Source organism: Brachyistius frenatus, unplaced genomic scaffold (genome assembly GCF_029030835.1).
Source record: "Brachyistius frenatus isolate BFR_SWC_R1_liver_20210118 unplaced genomic scaffold, ASM2903083v1 Contig_73, whole genome shotgun sequence".
Classification (NCBI taxonomy): domain Eukaryota; kingdom Metazoa; phylum Chordata; class Actinopteri; family Embiotocidae; genus Brachyistius; species Brachyistius frenatus.
In genome coordinates, this window is record NW_027210672.1 from 1758217 (window position 1) to 1778706 (window position 20490).

At 43.8% G+C, this 20490-nt stretch overlaps 2 protein-coding genes across 4 annotated transcripts; both read right to left on the reverse strand.

The window, feature by feature from the left end:
• Positions 1 to 2213: 2213 nt before the first annotated feature.
• Positions 2214 to 13821, reverse strand: sf1 (splicing factor 1). Of its 2 annotated transcripts, XM_069707996.1 has the most exons (12): positions 13424 to 13821; positions 12681 to 12812; positions 10819 to 10894; positions 7404 to 7556; positions 6845 to 6934; positions 6462 to 6645; positions 6187 to 6302; positions 5900 to 6007; positions 5611 to 5806; positions 5253 to 5493; positions 4519 to 4683; positions 2214 to 3531 (listed from the first exon to the last, which is right to left on the reverse strand). In XM_069707996.1, the coding sequence occupies exons 1-12, from the start codon at positions 13674 to 13676 to the stop codon at positions 3200 to 3202; spliced, it is 2046 nt and encodes a 681-aa protein (XP_069564097.1). In that variant the 5' UTR covers positions 13677 to 13821; the 3' UTR covers positions 2214 to 3199. The 2 variants fall into 2 exon arrangements, with proteins under 2 accessions (XP_069564097.1, XP_069564099.1); XM_069707998.1 differs by lacking the exons at positions 10819 to 10894; positions 13424 to 13821 and having other exon boundaries at positions 12681 to 12807.
• A 1791-nt stretch (positions 13822 to 15612) lies between these two features.
• LOC138626394 (RNA-binding protein 4.1-like) lies at positions 15613 to 19806 on the reverse strand. Of its 2 annotated transcripts, XM_069707999.1 has the most exons (3): positions 19699 to 19806; positions 18116 to 18539; positions 15613 to 17370 (listed from the first exon to the last, which is right to left on the reverse strand). In XM_069707999.1, exons 2-3 carry the CDS (start codon positions 18519 to 18521, stop codon positions 16511 to 16513), a joined length of 1266 nt encoding a protein of 421 aa, XP_069564100.1. In that variant the 5' UTR covers positions 18522 to 18539; positions 19699 to 19806; the 3' UTR covers positions 15613 to 16510. The 2 variants fall into 2 exon arrangements, with proteins under 2 accessions (XP_069564100.1, XP_069564101.1); XM_069708000.1 differs by having other exon boundaries at positions 17367 to 18539.
• Positions 19807 to 20490: the final 684 nt, after the last annotated feature.

The following is a 20490-nucleotide window of genomic DNA, read 5'->3' on the forward strand; positions in this document are numbered from 1 at the left end:
GAAAGTGACCTTCAACCAAAACAAGGACCAACAGTCAAGTTTTCAGTTGACACGTCTGCACAGACTCATCATGGAGGCCGATATGTGCAGTGACAACATGTCCACGCGTTTGGCCAATAAAGCAGATTCTGACAGAACTTAAACGTCGCAGCGGTGACAGCAGACGACGCTTCGAATATAGATGGAGCTTTAAAGAGGTTATTGATGGAAAGATTCTTCTTTTTTTTTTCCTTTTTATGTACATGTTACGTTATACTTCGTAGAAACAGGAGGGATAATGATGGAAAGAAAAGACTTGTCTCTTCCTCTTGTTTGCATTGTGGCTCCGGAAAGTCTCTTTGGGTTTATCTCTCATTTGTTGCAAGTGATTCCTTTTCGTTTTACTTTCCGCGTCTAATTGACGACTCCCTTATCTCGTGACCTACGGTCAACTCAGTATTACCATACGAAAGCAGATACGAAGGGAACGCATGGCACGTAGTCGCTCCTTCTTGCAAGAATAAATGTCCGATGCGTTTGATTTTGAACCGAGCCTCGGAGTCATTTTTCCAACAGTTATTAATTCATGGGAGGCTTCGCAGACATCTTCAATCCTACGAGACAAGAGCTTCATAATTGGCACCGTTTCAATGTGGACGCCCGGGATCAGCGTCGCCAGCTCAACGCCTGACCGACGGTCACAGTCTCTCCCCCCCACCTCCCCCCCTTCTGTTCCTCAGTTCTGGTGCCGAGCAAATGGTCAGAAAAGATTTAAAGCGTTACGATGCCACAGTGAAGTTGCCCCGACGGGTGTACGACGTCGTCGAGTCATCATTTGATCCCGGTCGACGCTTGTGTGATAATTTGTCACCCCTTCGAGTTCGCCTCACGGCCGGATGAGAAGATATTGCCTCGAAGGTATCCCGTGAGAGACCGCGACGGGTAGGTCACGGTGACCTTGACCTTTGACCCCCCCACAAATCTGATCAGTTCGTCCTCGAGTCCCTGCGGCCGCTGAGGGGTTGCAGGTGTGTTTTTATACCCACACAGGTAGAAACGTGCAAATCAACAAAGGATATTATATCTATTCATCCACCTAGCCCTCTCTATCCATCCATCTATCCATCCATCCCACTGATTCATTTGTTTTCATTACGTAATAAAACACCGTTGCGTCAGGAACAAGTCTTGTGTGCATTACCAGTGATTTTCCAAAACATTTTCGGTGTCGTGTAAAAAGTGTTCGACGGGGTACGACCACTCGGGTGATGCCGTCCCGTCCTCTTCTCCATCCTGCCCGCTCCGCCCTCGCCCACAAATCCAAGCGAACGCTTCCCGCCTTCTGGTTTTTTTTTTCCCCAGAGATCGCTTTAATGAACACGGGAGGGGACAACCCCACAAACTTTGTGTCCAAAGCACTGGAGGCATCAAGACCACGAAATATTCACTTACTGGCTTTCCGCGGGGCTTTCCAACACGTCCACACAGTCTTCACGGAGAGAGAAGCCTCACGTTGAGACGTACGGGTCTCGGCGAACGGGTCTGTTATTACGTAACGTGAGGAAAAGGGCCGTAACGTTGGGAGCTGCGTGACCGCCGAGAACACTCCCATCTGCCGAGGAAGACCACAACATGCGGTAGAAAGCGGTGTGAAACCCAAACGATCCCTTCAGTCGTACGCTTTCCCAGAAATCCGTATCGGGTCACATGTTGACAACTGAACTATTTATAATGACAGCAGAGACAAAATTGATTTCACTGATGAAGATAAGTTAAGAGCTCCACAAAAAAAAAAACAACAACTCGTAAGAGGACCATGTGTGAGGGCTCCAACTAACCCAAATAAGTGTTTAATTTTGATACTATTGATTTGTTATGGCTTATTGTGGATAAATAGTTTTTTTTTATTTTTTTATTGCTCCAATTCTGCGGTTCGTCTCGTCGCTGCTCTCTTTAGAAACGGCAACAACAACAAAAAAAAAAACCTCGCTTCGATAGCGGCCGAGCAAAATCCCGCTGTCGATGTCGGCAGCGGAAGAAAGCAGCAGTTCCCACACGGCCGGACACAAAACATTTAAATCAATGTCGCTCTGGGAGTTTGCGAGGCGGCGGACGCTCCTGGATCGCGTTACGTAACGTCTGAATGAAGCCCCGGCTGGAGGGATAACTTGGCGAGCTCTCTTCGACACAAAAGGTCCAACGTCCGTGAAAGAAGAAAACCAGAGTGCACTCGATGACAAAAAGGTGAAATGGATCAGTTTAATACTAAACCAAGCAAAGATTTCAACAGCTATTCATTCAGGCTAGCGCCATAACACAGACTGACTCCGGAAAAAAAAAAGAAAAAAGAAAAAAGAAAACTACCATTTTTCTTTTAGCAAGTTGAGGGACTGAACTGATATTTTTGTCCTTTGCGAAAGCAACACAAACACTGCACACAGCGTCTTATCAGAGCAGAGATTTAGAAAACAAGGATATTGTCAGCAGTCAAGTGGTGCAGGCGGTCAGAAGCTAACGGGTCGCGGCACCGACTCTCCTCGTCCGACTTGCGGTCAGAACGGAGACGCGGGCCGGAAACGACAGAAAACAAATTTGTGGGGAGAAAAAAAAAAAAAAAAATATATATATATCAGACAATAACTACAGAGGTTTTACAGAACTCAGATACACTTCACATCTTGTTATTACAAAAATATTCATCTCATCCAACTGAAAGCAAAGACGGGGAACGGACAGAAGTAGAAATTTGAGGTGGTTTAAAATGGATCATGCGAGTTGAGCTTCGATATATAAAATCCAATCGAGTGTTGCGGTTTGAATGGTGAGCACAAATTAAAAGTTCGGCCGGGCTTTAATGTAACTGATCGTAGCGCTGCTCAACATGTGACCGAGAGCAACAGAGTTCGTGTCCACGAACTTTAAAAACAGGAAGAAGAACTAATTAAGTTACGCAACGTTACAAATACAAACGTTACACGGCCTTTCACTGTTTCAGATGTTTTCACAATATCAAGGATCAATAAAAAATAAAGCACTGGTTACATCTGTTATCTGTGAACACACCGATGCTCTTTATAATCACATCAGTCTATCGGGTCTCTGGTGTACAATGTGCTGCGGGGGTGGAAACGTGTGTGTGTGTGTGTGTGTGTGTGTGTGTGTGTGTGTGTGTGTGTGTGTGTGTGTGTGTGTGTGTGTGGACGATTCTTCTGTGGCGGGGTTAATTCTGGGGCGGCGGTGGAGGGGGGGCCGGAGGCATGCCGAAGGGGGGCATGCCTGGAACCCCCATCCCCATCATGGTGACAAAGTTAGAAGGGTCCATGGGCGGCGGGGGCGGCGGGGGGGCATACATCATGCCAGTAGAGCCCGGGGGCGGCGGAGGGGGAGGAGGTGGCGCGCCCGGCGGCAACGGGGGCTGCACGCCGGGGGGAGGGGGAACCATTGACGGGGTGCCCATGGGCGGCGGGGGCTGGGCTCCGGAGGCCGCCGCCTGCTGGGGCTGCTGCCATGGAGGCAGGGTGGCGGTGCCGGGGCTGGACGTGGTGGTGGTATCTGCAGAGGGGGGGGGGACAGTTGGGAGATTTAACTGTTTGCGGTCACCAAAAAGTTCAGAGAGTGCCACTTCAAGGTACAAAAAAAAGGGGAGGAAACAAGATCTAAATGATTATTCTCACCGAGTTCATGCAATAACAGTTAGCCTGAAAAGCAGAGACACCAGTCACAGAAACGTGTGAAAATCAGGAGCTGATTATGATTATAAACTTCGTATACTTCCTCAGGAAGGTGAGAGCTTCCTTCTGCTCCCGTCACTGGAGGAACTCGTTTTCTTGCCCGTTGGCATGTAGTCTTTAGATTTGTATGACTGATGTTTTTTTTTTTTTTACCAGGTCTGGAGTGCAATAAATCCTCATCGAATCACAATACGTACAAAATTGCCAATAGAATTTTTTTTTTTTTTTTTTAAATGCAATAAATATTGAATTGACACCCGGAGATAAGAATATAATCCAGGTCCTACAGTACAACTGTTAACATGGCAGGGCAAAGCGTCTTTCCTTAATTTCGCTTCTTTAACTCTTTGGTTGTTCTGTTACCGTCTCCGTTTTTCCTCGTGTTCGCCAAAGGGGACGTAACAACACGATTACACGGCACACGATCGCTTCACTGTTACCCAGCGACCTACATACACATTCGTTTCTGACGACAACGGCGCAATCCGGTGATTATGACTGTGCATCGATGTGATCGATAAGACAGGCACGATGACTGGTCACAATAAAGGTCTGAGGATCCTTCAATTCAACTCGTGAAAAGTGGAAGCAAAAATAAAAGCGGTGTCGTTTTGTAGATTTGTTACTATATTTAGAGAATACTTTTATACCCCAATGCAAGTGGTCAAGGTATCCCACAATGCAACATAAAAAGTACGAAGTGTCAGAGATGGATCTTTCCCGCAGACATGCCGTGATTCCCACAGAGCTGTGTGTGTTGGTAGTGAATGGCTGAATGGTTTTTGGATAAAGCTTTAGCGGGTCTTACTCTGTTGCCACGGCAGCGGTGTGCTCGTTGCCATGCTGCTGGTTGGAGGGGGAGGTGGAGCCTGTTGTTGCCATGGTGGCAGGGGAGCGGAGGGGGGGGGAGGCGGCTGGCTGCTGGGGGGAGGAGGGGGAGGCGGCATCATGCTCATTGGAGGAGGCAGCAGACCTAATAAAACAAAACAACAACCAAAAAAAAACATGTTTTGTTTTCTCCATTCCTTTTCTTTCACAGTTAAGTTATTGCGCCACAGTTTGTTCTTCTCTGATTACATTTCATAACACCACAAATAAAGAAATAAAGAAAGTACATTTACATGCTGCTCTTCTCTGACAAACTTTTCCAGGAATGGTAACGTCTCAGTAACACAACTTCCTCAAGTAAAACCTACAACCTTGTATCTGTCTCCAGTATCCGTCAGCTCTCTGATGATGCGTTCAGACTACAGGATATTTCTGTCTAAAAAGGAATATCGCAATGCGATTTTGTGGATTTTTATGCGATGTGTGTAAATTGCAGGATTGGAAAAAAAAATTTGCAAGTCGAGGAAAAACAAATGATTAAATGATTAATTAAACTACTAACAAATAAAAGTTAAATGTCATCATTACTTAAAGAATCATAGGCTCAAAGTAAAAAATTAAATAAATCATGAATCATCAAAAATGATGGAGCTTTACAAAACGGCCTGCGACTGCAATATCTACCTCCTGAACCCTGTTCCTGTCAGCTCTTACCCATCGGGTGTCCGTGAGGTCCAGGTCCCTGGCTCATGGGGGGAGGAGGGGGCTGCATCCAGGGGGGAGGCAGGCCATTGGGGTTGGGGGGCATAGGTGGTCCTCCCATGCTGGGCATGGGGGGAGGGTAGCTGTGGTGTCCTCCGTGTCCTCCGTGTCCTCCGTGGCCACCAGGCCCTCCATGCATGTTGTGGAAGTTCCTGGTCTCAGACGGGCTAGCGGTCATCCAGGGGGGCCGATTCTGCTTAAGACAAACCGTCGTCATCATCATCATCATCATCATTCATTCATTCATTCATTCATTCAGACACTTCTCTACACCAGCAGGATTGTGGAGTCACGCGTATCCCCAACTAACCATCTGTTGCTGGTTACTGTTGGGGCCAGAGGACCGAGGCCCTCCTCCTTGAGAACTGGAGTGTCCTCCGCCAGATGTGGCAACCGGGGCCTCCCCCAGCTCAGCCATGAGGGACAGATACTCCTTGTCCATACGGGCCTTGTCCTGGGCCGACTGAGGGGGCTCGCCACCCGTCGCTCTGTGGGCAGCAAATGTGCTACAAACACAAAACGGCAAACATTGTTACAAGATTTAAAACAAGCGACATCACATTATATTTTTCGTTTGAATTTTGTCAGCTGATCATCACCTGGTGTATTTGCAGTCAGAGGAGATGTGGCCAGCTCCACCACACTTGGTGCAGAGGGTTGTGTTGGTGATGCTGCGCGGCTCCGAGTTCTGCCAAGGACGAAGAATCCTACGAGACAGAAGAGGCACCTTTCCTTTAAAATCGGCCGTCTCTAATGTCATTTAGGAAACACGGTAAAGAACAGCTGCACATGTGCGAGCGGGAAAGGCTCCAATAAACTGCGACAATAGTTCTGAATGACATCCCAACATTTTAAGTGTCCAGAAAGCTGCGGCACTGAGACCCACCTGTTGTCGTCTTCTCTTAGCGTGCCATTGAGTCTAGCGAGCTCTCTCAGCTGCATCTTTCGTAGGTCGTTCTGATCTTCGGGTGTCTCGATGCCTTGTTTGAGGATGTTGCGAATCTGTGGACACACATTTCATCCAATTGATAAACCGTATACATTCCCAAAAGTACACTAGATACATTCAGCAATAAACGGATCTCGCAAGTCTCCAAATCAGGTGCCAGCTAAGAAAAGACGGGAGCATCCAATGGGAGTGCGATGAGGAGAACAGCTGACCTGCTCCACAGCTTTCTTGACGTTCTCCATCGTGTTGGCAGTGACCAGGGCGTGCAGAGGCTCGTCCTCCCCTGGCAGCATCTGGCCATCTTTCCGGCCAACCTTCCCCTCCTTCACAGAACCTTTCCCCCGGATCATGATCTTGGCACAGCACTCCTTCTCAATGTTCTTCAGTGTGTTACCGCTAAACAAGAAAGGAAAACACGAGAACCTCAACTCACTCCCAACTGTATCGGCTGTTAATTCAATTCAATTGATGAGGATGTCTGGTCACTGCCAAGGACTCCTCTTAAACCAAATCATCCCTTTTGGTGATAATAAAGAAATGCTTTAGAAAAGTGTGTAAAACAAACATTGTGATAATAAAATGATGTCTCACTTACCGAGGCCCGATGAGCAGACCGACAAAGTTGATTTCAGGATATTCGTCCTGCGGAATCATAACTTTGTCGTTGACTCTGGTGGCTGGAGGCCTTTAGGAAACGGGTACAAGAGAAGCATTTGTTAGGAGAAACCGGCAGCAGATTTCTGACTACACCATTTATCTCAACAGTCATTAGACCTTTTCCACTGCTGTAATTTCATCAAAAACTTGGAATTTTTCAAACTGGGCGGTTTCTCGTGCGCGTTATCAGAAAACTACAGCAGGGCAAGACTGTCATTTTGGTTTTCTTTATAAGAGGGAAACCATGCAGATTTTGTTATTCATTTCCTTCTTGTTTCGCTGAAGGGTCATATTTAACCAACTTGCAGGATATGGACATTGACGATTGACCGTCAGTATTCTACAACTTCCGTGGACACGCTGGGTGCTCACATAGTACAACCTCCATCCACATAAAACACAAACAATCTGCCTTTTATTTTGTTAAAACGAACACAGACTGTTTGTCGCAAGCAAAACAAAACAAAAAAGCCAAAAAAAAAGAAGGAAAAACCTACTTATAGTCTGCAGGGGGCTTGAATTCGGGGTTGAGTCCAACCATCTCGGTGATTAGAGAGTGACGCTCCTCCTCGATCTTCTTTCGCGTGCGATATTCCCGGGTGTTCAACCTCTTGCCCTCGCTGTTGTAGATGGGCTCTGGAGAGGGAGACCTGAGAGCGGGAGACAAAAGACAAGAAACACATCATCAGCACCTTTGTAGAAGTGGAGCCCTGACATAATCATCACACAGGCTCCCTACGGCTGACTACGACTTTTAAAAATTCAAGTCATCAGCAGGAAATTTTGAATCAATGGGTACTGACATGTCTCAGCAACAACGTTAAACTCTCTGAAATGTTTTGGAATTTGGATCAACTGAAAAGTCTCATATGCTGACTCTGTTACTCGTGGCCAGTGCAGGAGCTAACTCAAACACAAAAGAAAGTTATGTAGAACTCTGCACTGACATTTCAAAGGCTAAAGTCCATTCTTTCATACAATTTGGGGTAAAAAGGGGGGCAACCAAAGTGTTTAGTGGTAATTAACCCAATACACTGGCAGGGCATCAACCACAAAGGGAAAAAAAAAACAATAAAAAAAAAAAAAGCAAATACAGGGCCATAACTAAACCTGCATACAGGAGTGTTGGCCTACAAGAAAGGAAAGTTGGAGGTAAGAAAAGAACCCAAAGCAAAATTCGCAATCCTAAGCAGAAACGCTGGCTTTGAGAGTTGCTTGGCGCTCACGTGGCGGAAGAGGTCCGTACCTCCCCTTGGATGCTGAAAACCTGTGTTGCTGCGTTAAGGAGGCTCTGTGTTTGAAAAAGGGTTAGGTTGACGTGGGGTAATTTGGGTTAGAGAAAAGGAATTAAGATTAGATATCCACCTTTTCCTACGCTCTCCCATCAGAGAGCCACATTTGTGTCCATGTGATGTGAGGAGTGAGAAAAAAATAATGTTTTCCTTTTATGCTTCAAACTTCCAACGGTGACAACCTGAAACATCCCCCAAGTTGGTTCTTGTCACATTTGATTGGGGAGTGATTTATAAGAATGCTGCAGCTCTGCAATCAACTTTCTTTTTATTTTGGTTGCTGTGGAGACGTCTGATTATGATGACAAAACTCTATAACAGTGTGCAGGCGACAGGGCCTTTAGCTAGCAGAAGTCAACTTCACACACTCTTCAGAGCAAGCCACTTCCTGCAGGAACAGATCCTTAAGGAAACTATGTTATAAGCTGGCCATTGCTTCTCCAGAACACATAAAATTCTGGCAGTTTTCTTCGGGACCTCAAAGAGTCCAGAGGGAAAACTGGAACACTCCCCCCTTCTCCCTGGGTGGAAATGTTTCAAGCAATATTACGGCAAAAAAAAAACAAACAGAGATGACCAGCGACAAATCATTTGTTAGTCTAAGATAAAAAGCCTATTCATCACTGGTATGTTATGAAGTCGGCTACACGCCATGAGCTCAATCAATGAAAAAAAGAATAGCTATGTAATAATCAGTAAAAAAAAAAAAAAAAAAAAAAAAAAAAGGTCAGGCAAGGCAGTATCAATTGATGGGTGTGAATCCTTATCCAGCGATCTTTCCCAGAAGAGCCAATTCAACTCCACTATTTTAAACTTCAAAGCTAACATTATGTTAATCAGTGTCAAAGACCATTTATACAGATTGTGGTATATTGACCCAAACCTGTTTCAGAGGAAAATCTTACATATACGTTATGTATCATACTGTATATGTAGTCATATAGTCACACAGCACTCTACATCAGACACAGAACAAGCAGTGGGTGAAACCATGATGCATGAATACTAGAAGGCTAAATCTGAAGCAATGACTCCACTGTCAAGTCAAATATCAAATAAAACAGTGAGAATACTCAAGGCGGTTGTCTTAGCTGTGGTAGCACCTTGCTAAATTATCATTGCTGCAATGCATCTGAACTAAACTCACACTGACCCCCTGCTAACTAGCACTTTACAAACCTGCTTTAGATGACGTGAAATGATTTTTACCCAAGATTGAAACGTCACAACCAGAGACTCATGTCACGTAAACATTTGTTTGACGAATAAATATAAAAAAGCAAAACACAAACTCAACTCAAGGCCCACTAGGTAGCTTTTTTTTAAAAAAATAATACTTTCATCGGCTTCTCACAATCTTCCTCTGCAGATGGTCGTTCTTAAGCCCTGCGCAAACTCCGTCCTACTCTGAAGAAGACCATGATGTTCCTACTGAAAGCTCAGCAAAAAAGCCAGAAAGTGGACCTTGAGTTAATGTGTCAAGAAAGAAGTCTCATATTTATCCATTTACATTTCTTTTTACCAACACATCTTTTTTATTTTTTTTTTTATTTCTGCTCATGCAAGTTTTCACTGAAGCTTTTTGCAAACGGTTTCAATTAATTTCCTGTTAAATCACAATTGTTTCAGTTTCATAAATTGATAAGCAAAGGGTTAAAGAATCTGTTTTATTTCAATGTGATAAAAAATTAAAAAAAACGTCTCATTGTCTCAGGTAAAAATATTTACATGTACTGCAATTCTTTAAGAAAGCTGCTGTACTAGAGATTGTAAAAAATGGCATTAAAATAAAAACAATGGGGTGAACATTTTTGCACTCCACTGCAGTTTAGAATTAATGTCCTCTTTTACAAATTTTAAATCGATAGAAAAACCTACCTTAGTTATTGAATATGGACCTACCACCTGCTAAAGCTGTCTGCACTGGAAACGGTGCAACCCTGGACGCTTAGTTAGGGCTGGGTATCGTTTAATTTTTTTTTTTTTCCATACTGGCACCAATACCTTGACTGGTCAATGATACTTGTTCACATTCAGCTTCAAATCGTAAGAGTTCATGCAGTTTAGAGGGGGAGAGTGTGACCCAGAATGTTTTCTGTCGCTACAATTTACAGATGTTCCCCGAACACCTCACATGCAAGCTGCCGCAAGACTCAGGTCTTCTGCGTGGAACGCATGTTCAATGCTGCTGCTCTCTGATGCTGATGAGATTTCATTGTGTGTGAATGGAGCAAAGGTTATGCGTTTTAAAACTAAACTGTATTAGATTGGCTCTATCATGGGGTTTACAAAATTTGGTACCAAATGACAAGGCAGTTTCGACACGAGAGAGTACCGAAGCAATTCGGTCCGTGCCGAAGTATGGAGGTTCGGTACCCAGCCCTAAACGTAGATCATTTCTTCTCTAGCGCTAAGCTTTGGCATTGCGAAAAGATTCTAAGACACGCTGTGCTTCACTTAGGGGGTAGCTAACTAGACTCTGCATTCCCACCTAATACTACCGTGTTATCTGAGCCTGATGCTAATAACCACACATATACTGAAAATCAACATTTGTCTTCCAAAAAAGTCAAGAAGGTAGAGAAAGTGTTACTGTTCGTGGGTTTAATCTTTTTCCGACCTGTCCTCAGGGTTAACAGGGATTCCCAGGTCTCCTGTACGCAGTTTACGAGTCAGGTCTTCAATCTGCAGTTGGACTGGAAGAATTCAGGTTAGGAAAGAAAAACAAGGATGGAGAGAAATGTGGTTACCACAACAACATCAGAGAGACAACGCTCTGCACATTAGAGCACTGTCTCATTCATTACTGAGGCAAAGACAAAATGGTGAGTCTGTTAAATAAAAAAAGGAGTTCAAATAAACATCTGGTAAGTTTCTAAAGCAAAAAAAACACTTACTCATTTTTTAAGACATCAGAGGCACACATTACCCATTATGAATGTATCTTCTAGAGGTCATTTACATTAGCATAAACAAGACTAACCTTGGTTCAGACAATGATTACAAATGGCAACATGTCAGTTAATGATGAGACCATGATTCCTAAAAATGCCTGCCACACCGTTAAAATCAATAAAATACTTCAAACCTGTGCTGAGGTTTTCTTCAGTGAAGACATGGCTTCACTTACGACAGCGCACTGTGTTTAAAGGCGTTGGCATTTTAAGGATACATCGGGCCTAGAAATCACTGATTGGTCTATTTCGTTTCAATAAGAAAAACAGGTGATCACGGTCACTTTTGGCACGCCACAGATCTAACACTGACGGCCTGCAGTGACAGAAATGATTCTTAACATTTAGAAGGCGGTGAAAAAAATAAATCAATCAGTCATCCCATGCACATTATGGAAGTTGCAATGAAATACCCCCCCCCTCAGAAAACACAGAGATTCACTGGTCACTGAAACAATTACTCTGGGTTATAGAGATGAATACAGGACCTGTGACTGGTGGTTCACAGCAATTTCATCTTAAAACTTTTCCCATGTATGTTTTTAGGGGATCTACTGGATGGGCAAAGGAAACGATACGCGTGACAACGGAGGGTGGGCACAAGTGAATGTTTACATACCAAAGAAGAACAACCATTACCAATGAGGGGACAACATCGATAATGATGTTAGTTATAGACGAAGGGACTCATCTGCTTCAGAACACCCGCTGAGGGCCTGTGAAGGCAGCATGTTTGTGCTACACTGCTGCTGGAAGGCATTTGTGGTTAAAGTGTCTTGTTTTGTATGATTGTTCTTTTATTGAAAGGCCAAACTCGGGGCGCACACAAAAAAAGTGTTTTCCCATTTTGCCATGCCCATTAAACCAACTAATCGCGTTAATAATGTTGGATTGGTCGCCGTTGAAGCAGCATTGCTCACACTTAATATAAACAGAGCACACTTGAGCAATATTAGGACATTATGAGTAACTCCACCATGCACAGAACATTATTGATGATGTGTAGGGGATCAGGCAAGACGGTGAGCAGTGATCTGCGGCTCAGGACAGCAAGCAGTGGTGCGTAATCATTTATCTCAAACTCTTCTTGCTAATGGGTGCCCGATGGTATGCAAACCGTAAGACTACAGAACACAGCAGAACCACTTAACCCTCCATTACAGAAAAAAATCAACTCAATTAACACTTTATATCAAGTTATGATCATTGCTCATCAGAAGTTATTGCTTTGTCTCAACAGTTGGGGCAATATTAGACAATTCCCACTTCGTTGAAAGACAGCGGTTGTATCGTAAATACAAAGGAAACGTGATTCCCTTTTTAGGTAGTAGTGCATCTCGTGGGTGTCTTTAGAAAGCTCTAACTGTTGGGAATTCAGCAAACAGGAAATAACATTAAAACGGGTGTGCACCATGTAAGAAAACTAGAACCTCAAACATATGTAATTGTCGAGACATTATGAAAGAAACTACATTTTAAACTGTTCATAGCAGCCTGTATGCACAAAAGATGATTATTAAACATTTACCTATGTATGCTCTTTCTTGGTCTCGGGTCAGTCCGGGGGGAATGACAGTGGGCATGCCCGGTATGACAGTCTTCTGATCGGGCGTCTCGCTGCTCCAACGACTCTTCTTCCTTGACTTCTTCTGGCCGAAATCTACCGAGAGAAAAGGGATGTACTACGTGTGCAGCTTCGGTGTTTTCCGTTACAGGATGAACGTCAAAAGAGCATAACCTTGCTGGACCCACCGATAACCACAAGAAGCTGAATTACAGAAAGGACTCGGGGGGGGGGATTTTTATTTTTTATTTTATTTTTTTTAAGGGTATGCCATCAATTACGCCACTAAAATGGGTTAACTTAACGATTCAGAGAAGACTCACAACTATGTTCCTCGTTGTGGTTTTCCATATTTAAAAAAAAAAATAATAATAATAATGGGAGTTTGGCTTTTTTCATTGTCAAAAATAAAACAAAACACGACGCAACGTTAATTTCGCTTTTGACCCCCAGAATTCCGACTTTCACTTCAATGCAAATTTCATGTGCAAATTTTGCTACCGGAGGAAGGACAACCCAAACGGACACATCTCAACAATCTCCGGCCAACTGCCCTAATGGAGTCCGCACCGGTCTCCATTACGCGCAAAGGCAGGAGCGGTGTAGGCCCGAAACCTGTGTTAGTTAGCGACATTAGCGGTAGCGAGCTATTGGGACGTCGTGTCCAAATGCTCCCGACCGTTACCGGACACTCAAAGTTAACTTACCGGGTTTGGCCAGTCCGGCCCCCGCAACTGGCGGTTGTGGAGCCGGGGTCGAAAAAGTCGTCGCTGGATTAAACTGAGGAAAAGATGCGTTTGGAATCGGAGGTTGAAAACCTTGCAGGGAAGGAAAGGACCCGGGCGGCCCTGGTGTCGGCATCAATCCGTTCCCCCCACCGGGCCCGGCGTCAAATCCTCGTTTCGCGCCGATACTTGGGTGCAACTTCCCTAAAGGAGTTGCATTTGCTCCCGTAGCCATTTTTTTTTTTTTTTTTAGTTTACTCAAATGGCTCAAAGTCTCTTGTCGAACGACAATTAAACGTTGAAAACAATATCTGCTAAATACGAGCCGCAGCGCCTCTCTCACAATATCGCAATCAAAATGGCGCCCAGCAGAAAATCACAAAGGTTGATCTGAGAACGTGGGACGAACTGCCGCAGTATGAAGCGCTGCTATTGGTCAATCCAAACTCCTCCTATTATGCTCCTTCTGAACGTGCGTATAAGACTTTTTTTTTTTTTGGTCATAAAAATAAACACATTCAACTGAGGTACTTCATGTTATTATGAATGCAATTTATTATTATTTTTTTAATCTCTTCTTTTTCTTGACAGTTGCAGTGATTTTCCAAATGGCGTCCTCAATCTCAATTTTTACTGACTCGTGCACTGTGCTGTAAAATTCCGATTTCACGTAGGCTATACCAGAAGGGTTGTCTGCAAAACCTGGGTCAGGGATTAAGGGTTTACCAGTTATTCTGGTTGATTTAAGCCTTGATTTGGTTTCATGAAGGCAGTGGGACATAAATCACCAGGCCAACAGCCAGGTCACTTTGATCAAAAATCCATTTCTTACAGTTATTGTGTTCTGATGTAGATTGGCCATTTTGCTTTATCACAGTGGAAGAACCGCCTCTACTTTACTTCCAAACAAGTAGGTCATCTTGTTAATGACGCTGTTGCTACTCTGCTTACACCATTCAAAAATGTCGCCCCTCTGAAAAAGAGAGTAATGAACCAGAGGCCACCCCTTTGGTACAATTTGCAAAAAAAGGCTTTTAAAGGCAGACATCACAAAAGGCCGGAAAGGAAGGAAGTGCTCCACTAATTTAGAATTATTTGACTTGGCCTGGAAAGATGGTCTGAAAAGATATTTAAAAAAAAAAAGCCTTCCATAGTGCCAGAATTGCACATTATTCATCATAAATAGAGGAAAACAAGAACAACCCAAGGTTTTCTTTTCCAAGCTGTAGCCAGGCTTACAAATAGTCACAGGTCTGTTGAGCCTTCTGTTCCTTTAGCTCTCTCTTCTTCCTGAACTTCTTTACAGTTTGAATACTTCCAGTCAGGGTTTGTCAGGATTGCATCATAGCACAGAAACAGGGTTGGTGAGAGTTATAAACGATATTTTATTTGCTTCAGACGATGGACTCATTTCTATACTTGTACTGCTAGACTTCAGTGCTGCTTTGGATCACAAGATTTTATGACAGGGACTGGAACATTAGGATCAAAGAATTTCACGAGGCTGTTACAAATCATATCGATCAGATAGATCTCAATTAGTATAGTGAATCAATTGGTATAAGCCTGCATTAAAATACGTTTATGAAGACTGCCGCTTTATTATTGTTGTGGCTCGTCCTCAGGAGAGCTTTGGCTTTTTACCTGCATGAACGTCACCCAGAGTCAGCGCTGCACAACATAGAGCCGTGCCCCGACATCCCGAGGACATTGGGCTATTCTTTTTCGTAAATTCTATGTTCTTGTACGCAGTAGGAAATGCTGAAAATCGGAGTTTGAGAAAATAACAATTATGAGTTTCAGTTAAGTTCAAAGGTTAGCAGATGTTAGTTTTTTCCTACTCCTCCTTTTCACTCTTTAATTACAGCCACGGCGTTCCTTTTTTGCTCACTGGGTGTAAAGTATGCCGCACACCTCTTCTTCATCTTCCCAATAGTAAATCTGTCTTTTGAAGGCCGACGCGAAAGCGCATTTACCCACATTAATTACTCCTGGTTTGACCAAGCCGCACCTTCTCAGACAGGCTCAGCCAATCGTGAAGAAGATTAAGCCGGGATTCACCGACTAGACGAGGTCAAGCCTCGCTTTAGGTCTTGTTATCCTGGATTTCCTAATTTTGCTTTTATGAAACAGCCTCCAGAAGACGAAACACAAAACCTCAGATCACAATATTTAAACTTTACACAAGACTTTATTTTTAACCTAATAAATGCGAAATCAAGACAGAATAGGCGTTTGAGGTCTTTTCATTATGACATTACATGTTTAAGATGTGAAGTCTTTTTAACACAGCAATGGAAATTAATGTAATTAAATGTGCCTACTCACGACAATAACAAAAGGAAGTTAAAAGAAAGCATGATCACAATGCAGCTTCATAAAAATAAAAGTTCCACCTTAATTTCACAAATGGTTTGATATAACCCAAATACAAAAGTGTAATGTTTAATTCTGAGCAGCTCCATATTTGCGCAAGTAGGTGAAGAAGCGTACAGCCTTCACATTTGTTTTGCCGCTGCCTCACAAATGCAGTAACGATGTGACTGCCACAAAACACAAATACACTAAAATGCACAGTTACACATAAAAATGCTGCTAAATAGAATTTTAAGTTTAATCAACGTAACCCTAAGACTCCCCTTGAAACATGCACCATGCACTAATTTTATCTTTTAAATTGTATGTATGATGAATGGCACCAGGCTGTAGATTAACCCGGCACCTGCACTTAAACACTGGCTAAAGTCATCTCAGAACTGCACCAATACCACAACACGTAAATAGGACAATGAAAGGTGGTTAACTGAGCAATTAGTTTGTACTGCATTGTGAAGTACAACCTACAATGAGATCGTGCTCATTTGCCATTATAAATGGGCAAGATATACTGTAACCTTCCTCTTAATACCTACCTACCAGCCTCATACACACAAGAGGGCTGACTTTAGCCTCAGAACAACAATGAGATACACTGTTAAATGGGTAAATTTCAGTGATTCAAATGGCATTTGGAGCTATCCTACCACCTAAATGGGAATCAGCTCTCACGTGGCTGCATGGGGAAAAGGATTAGTATGTATATCGTGCCCGCTCCGCGCCGGGATCCCGCGGATGCTCGAAGGTGGAACTTCTTTGGGGGGCGGTCGCCGGGGAAAGGCGCGAACGCTCATATGTGTATCCATCCGCCTCGCCGGTGACTCTCCGAATCGGACTCCGGTCACGTGCGTAGTATGAGGAGACCGGGGCTGGTGGAGGAGGGAGGGGCGGGCACTCGTATGCGTCGAGGCTAGAGGGGGGCGCCCGATCCCTCATTATAGCTGTGGAGGAAGGTGTTGATGGAGCAGGCAAGGGGACACCGCGGCGCTCCTCGAAATAACTGCCTCCGTAAGAATTGGCCCTGTACTTCTCGTAGTAGTCCACGACCCCGTACGGATCCCTTTCATCATACGGTGACCGTCGCATCGGGTAGGCTGGTACCGCGCCATAGAGTGACCCGTTGCTCCTGTATGCCGCCTCGCTGCCATACATCCGAGCCATGCTAGGTTCGGCAATAGCACTTATGCCATAACCTGGGTGTGGCCCGTATCTCATTGCGCCCTCATAGCCCGCACCTCTTCTGAAACCCGCCATGCTGTTGCTGTGACCGGAACCCCGGGAAAAACCGTGAACAGGAGCGTAACCGCCGCCGAAATCTGGATCGCCGCTGAAGTCCGGATGATAACCCCCGCTGCGACCACGCCCGCCAAATCTCGAGGCATCGAATCCATCAGACTTTGGCTCTGAGCCGTTTCTATGGAAGCCATTTTGGTCTAGAGGGCATTCTTTGGACCAGTGGCCTTCCTGCCCGCAACGATAACAACCTGATCTGTCTCCCATTCCCGGCGCAGTACGCAGTCGGCTAGTCGAAAGCTTCACGCTCATCAGCTTGCCTTAAAAAGAAAAGACTCAATAAGGACTTGTGCTTGCATTGGTTCTAAATAATAGAATATTTGACATTTCCTTGCGAGTCAAGTCTCCAAACCATCAATCTTTCCAAAAAAGCTGCATAACACCCCCAAAATAGCAGTAAAACATTGCCTATAAATTGAGCATTCAAAAATCTGGTTATTAAAGCTGAAATCCGTAACTTTCCACACATCTTTACCTGCTGCGGGTGGGGGGGCGACTAAAATGATATCCCGATAAAATTTTGTTAAGCGCTCGTGTTTCTGAGGGTTTTCGTGGACTTCGCTCATGCAGCTCTCAATTTGGGATCACGCGGACAAACGCATGTCAGCATCGATGCGCGCAGGAACCGAATGAATTATAACCAGATCCAGATACTAATTTGAAACAAAATGATAGAGAAGTGGTTATTACTTCCTCCCAATACTAAATTAGCTGTACTTCGAATAACAACCGGTGTGACGTGTCAGTCAGAACTTCTAGTCGGTGCCTGTTTGTGTCCACCATACAAATGGATCTTATCGATGACATTACGGATACCAGCTTTAAAATTGCGCTGTCTGTTTTTCTCCTCAGCTTACCGTTTTCCATTCTTCTTTCTTTTTTTACTCACCTGTTTTCCATCCGTAAACTTACCCATGGATTCACACGAACAGCATTAAATATTCTACATACTTTCAAGTTAAACGTAAATTAAAACTCCCCATCAAGCCCGGCCCAAGAGTTCACCTTTAAAAGCAGTGTTGTCTAACTGATTAATGACCTCCATGGCATCCTCCATTCGATCCATGTGCACAAAAGCATAGTTCTTTACTATGTCACACTCCAACACTGCACCAAACTCTTCGAACTTGGCCCTGAGCTCCTGGTTGGTGCAGGCAATGTTGCCAACGTGCAGTTTGGTGGATCCTCTCGACTTGCCGCGGCTCAACTCTACATTCATGGGCTGGCCGTTGAGCTCGTAATGGTGAAGGTTGCGGATCGCTTCCTCTGCCTCCGCTTTGTCATCCATGTGCACAAAGCCAAAGTTCTTGACAATAGAGCATTCTGCAATCTTGCCATACTGGGAGAAGAGAGACCGAAGTTCGTCTGATGTAGTGTCTGGTGACAAGTTCCCGATGAATATTTTCACCATTGTGGAGCTTCCACGTCACTAAAAGAGAAGAAATTTAAAAAAAGAAGATGATTATTATCGTCACAATTCTAGTGAATCAATTTAAACCACCGAACCTAAATCCAAACTAGCATTACTGTTATTTTGATAGTTTTGATAGATTTGGATTCACAAAGTTCACCCGCAGCTTGCATTCAGATGATCAAACCAGAATGCGCCTGCTAATAATGAATGATCCAATAGATAATATTAACATAAAGTGGAACATAAGGAATATTTACACATGCCAGAAAATAAACGATGTGGCACCATTAGGAAAAGAGCTAAATGATTCCTACATTTATAAACGATTGTTAGCGCTGGTTGCAGCCACGCCACGATGCAACCTCGTACACGTCTCTAAAATTCAAGAGCAAAAGCGGAAGAAAAAGTTGTCTTACTATACTTCCCGAGCATTAGATTCATCACAACAATTACAGTTTCATCATGAAATTCGCCAAAAGCAGGCGGAAGTAGTGTCGCGGTGGGCCGGTGGCGTCGATTCAACGGGGGGGTGAGAGAATCTTTATCTTCGTGCAAAACACCGCACAAATGATTTGTTTACATGCAGCTGGTGTCGCGTGAAAAAAACCGCGGAACGAAGACGATAAGCGGCGTTTAGCGGAAAAAAAAAAACCAACAAGCCGATCTCGAATAACAAATGATTTAAGTTACTTTGCAAACAAACAAACAAACAAAAAAAATAAATAAAAAAGACACAAAAGGTCGCACGTCGATCGCTCGCGTGATGCTTCGTAGCTCGGCGGCTAATCACTTTTGTTAGCTGCGGAGCTAACGAAAGCTGCGTTACCACAAATAGCTGGTTTTAGCACAATTTGTGGCACACGAACCGACGAGTACGTGTCACTATACTGGGTTTTTTTTTAAAAAAAAAAATTTTTAGTAGGTACCGACATATTACGGAACACGCTTCTCGACGCTTTCGGGCTCTGGCCTTTACCGCACAAGTCGCACGCAGATAGCTTAGAAGTTAGCTTAGCTAATCCGTACGTTTTTACAGCAACCGTGTTTTAGTTTCAGGCCGCAATAGGAACTACGGCGCACGTACAGTTTAAAATAAATAAATAAATAAATAAAACATTTTTATAACGAAGATGCCTTCACTTTCTTCTAATTTTTGAAGTGCCTGTATTCGTACCTCTTATTGTTGTCGTCTTCGTGTTTCGACCCTCGAAGAGTGAAATGGCGTCTGGCGCGCTGCACCGACGGACGTGAGGTTCTACCAACGGCTCCGCTGCGCTTTGTGGGCGGCGCCAGCAACCCGATGGTTCCGCCTTCACGTTGGTTCCGACCATCGGACCGGACACAAAACAATGGACGTAACCTCTGTGACGTCAAAGGCTCAAGACGCTAACAGAATAAACAATGCGCGCTGAATTTGAAAGAATGTATCGTTTTTTTGTTGTTTTTTTTCTGAATGAACGCAAAAACATATCCGTAATAATAATAATAATAATCCAGAATTCAAACAATACATTTTGGTCAAGTCAAATTTCACCCCCTACAAGATATTGTTTGGTTATTATTCTGTTCTTTTGCTGTATGTTGCTCTATTTATATTTGTACTGGCTCGTATGCTGTAGTAAAAAAAAAAAAAAAAAAAAAAACATGAAAAAGTCACAACAGAATAAACTAAATCAATGAAGGAATATAAGCAAATCTGAATAACTTGGAAAAATCCATTTTCGAAGATATTTCTGACGGCCATAATGAATGCAATCAGGTCTAGAAAAATGCGACTGGTATTAAACAAAGATCATGCAACGCTCTTTTGTTTCAGGTTGGAGTTTGGAGAATGAGACAACTTAAATGTTAAATGTAGTATTATATTTCAGGGGACGTATCCAGTGGCTCCCAAACATTCTTGCTCGTGATTCCTCATCACACGTTAAGACGTCCGTTTCTCATTTAATTTAAAGCCCTCAAATTA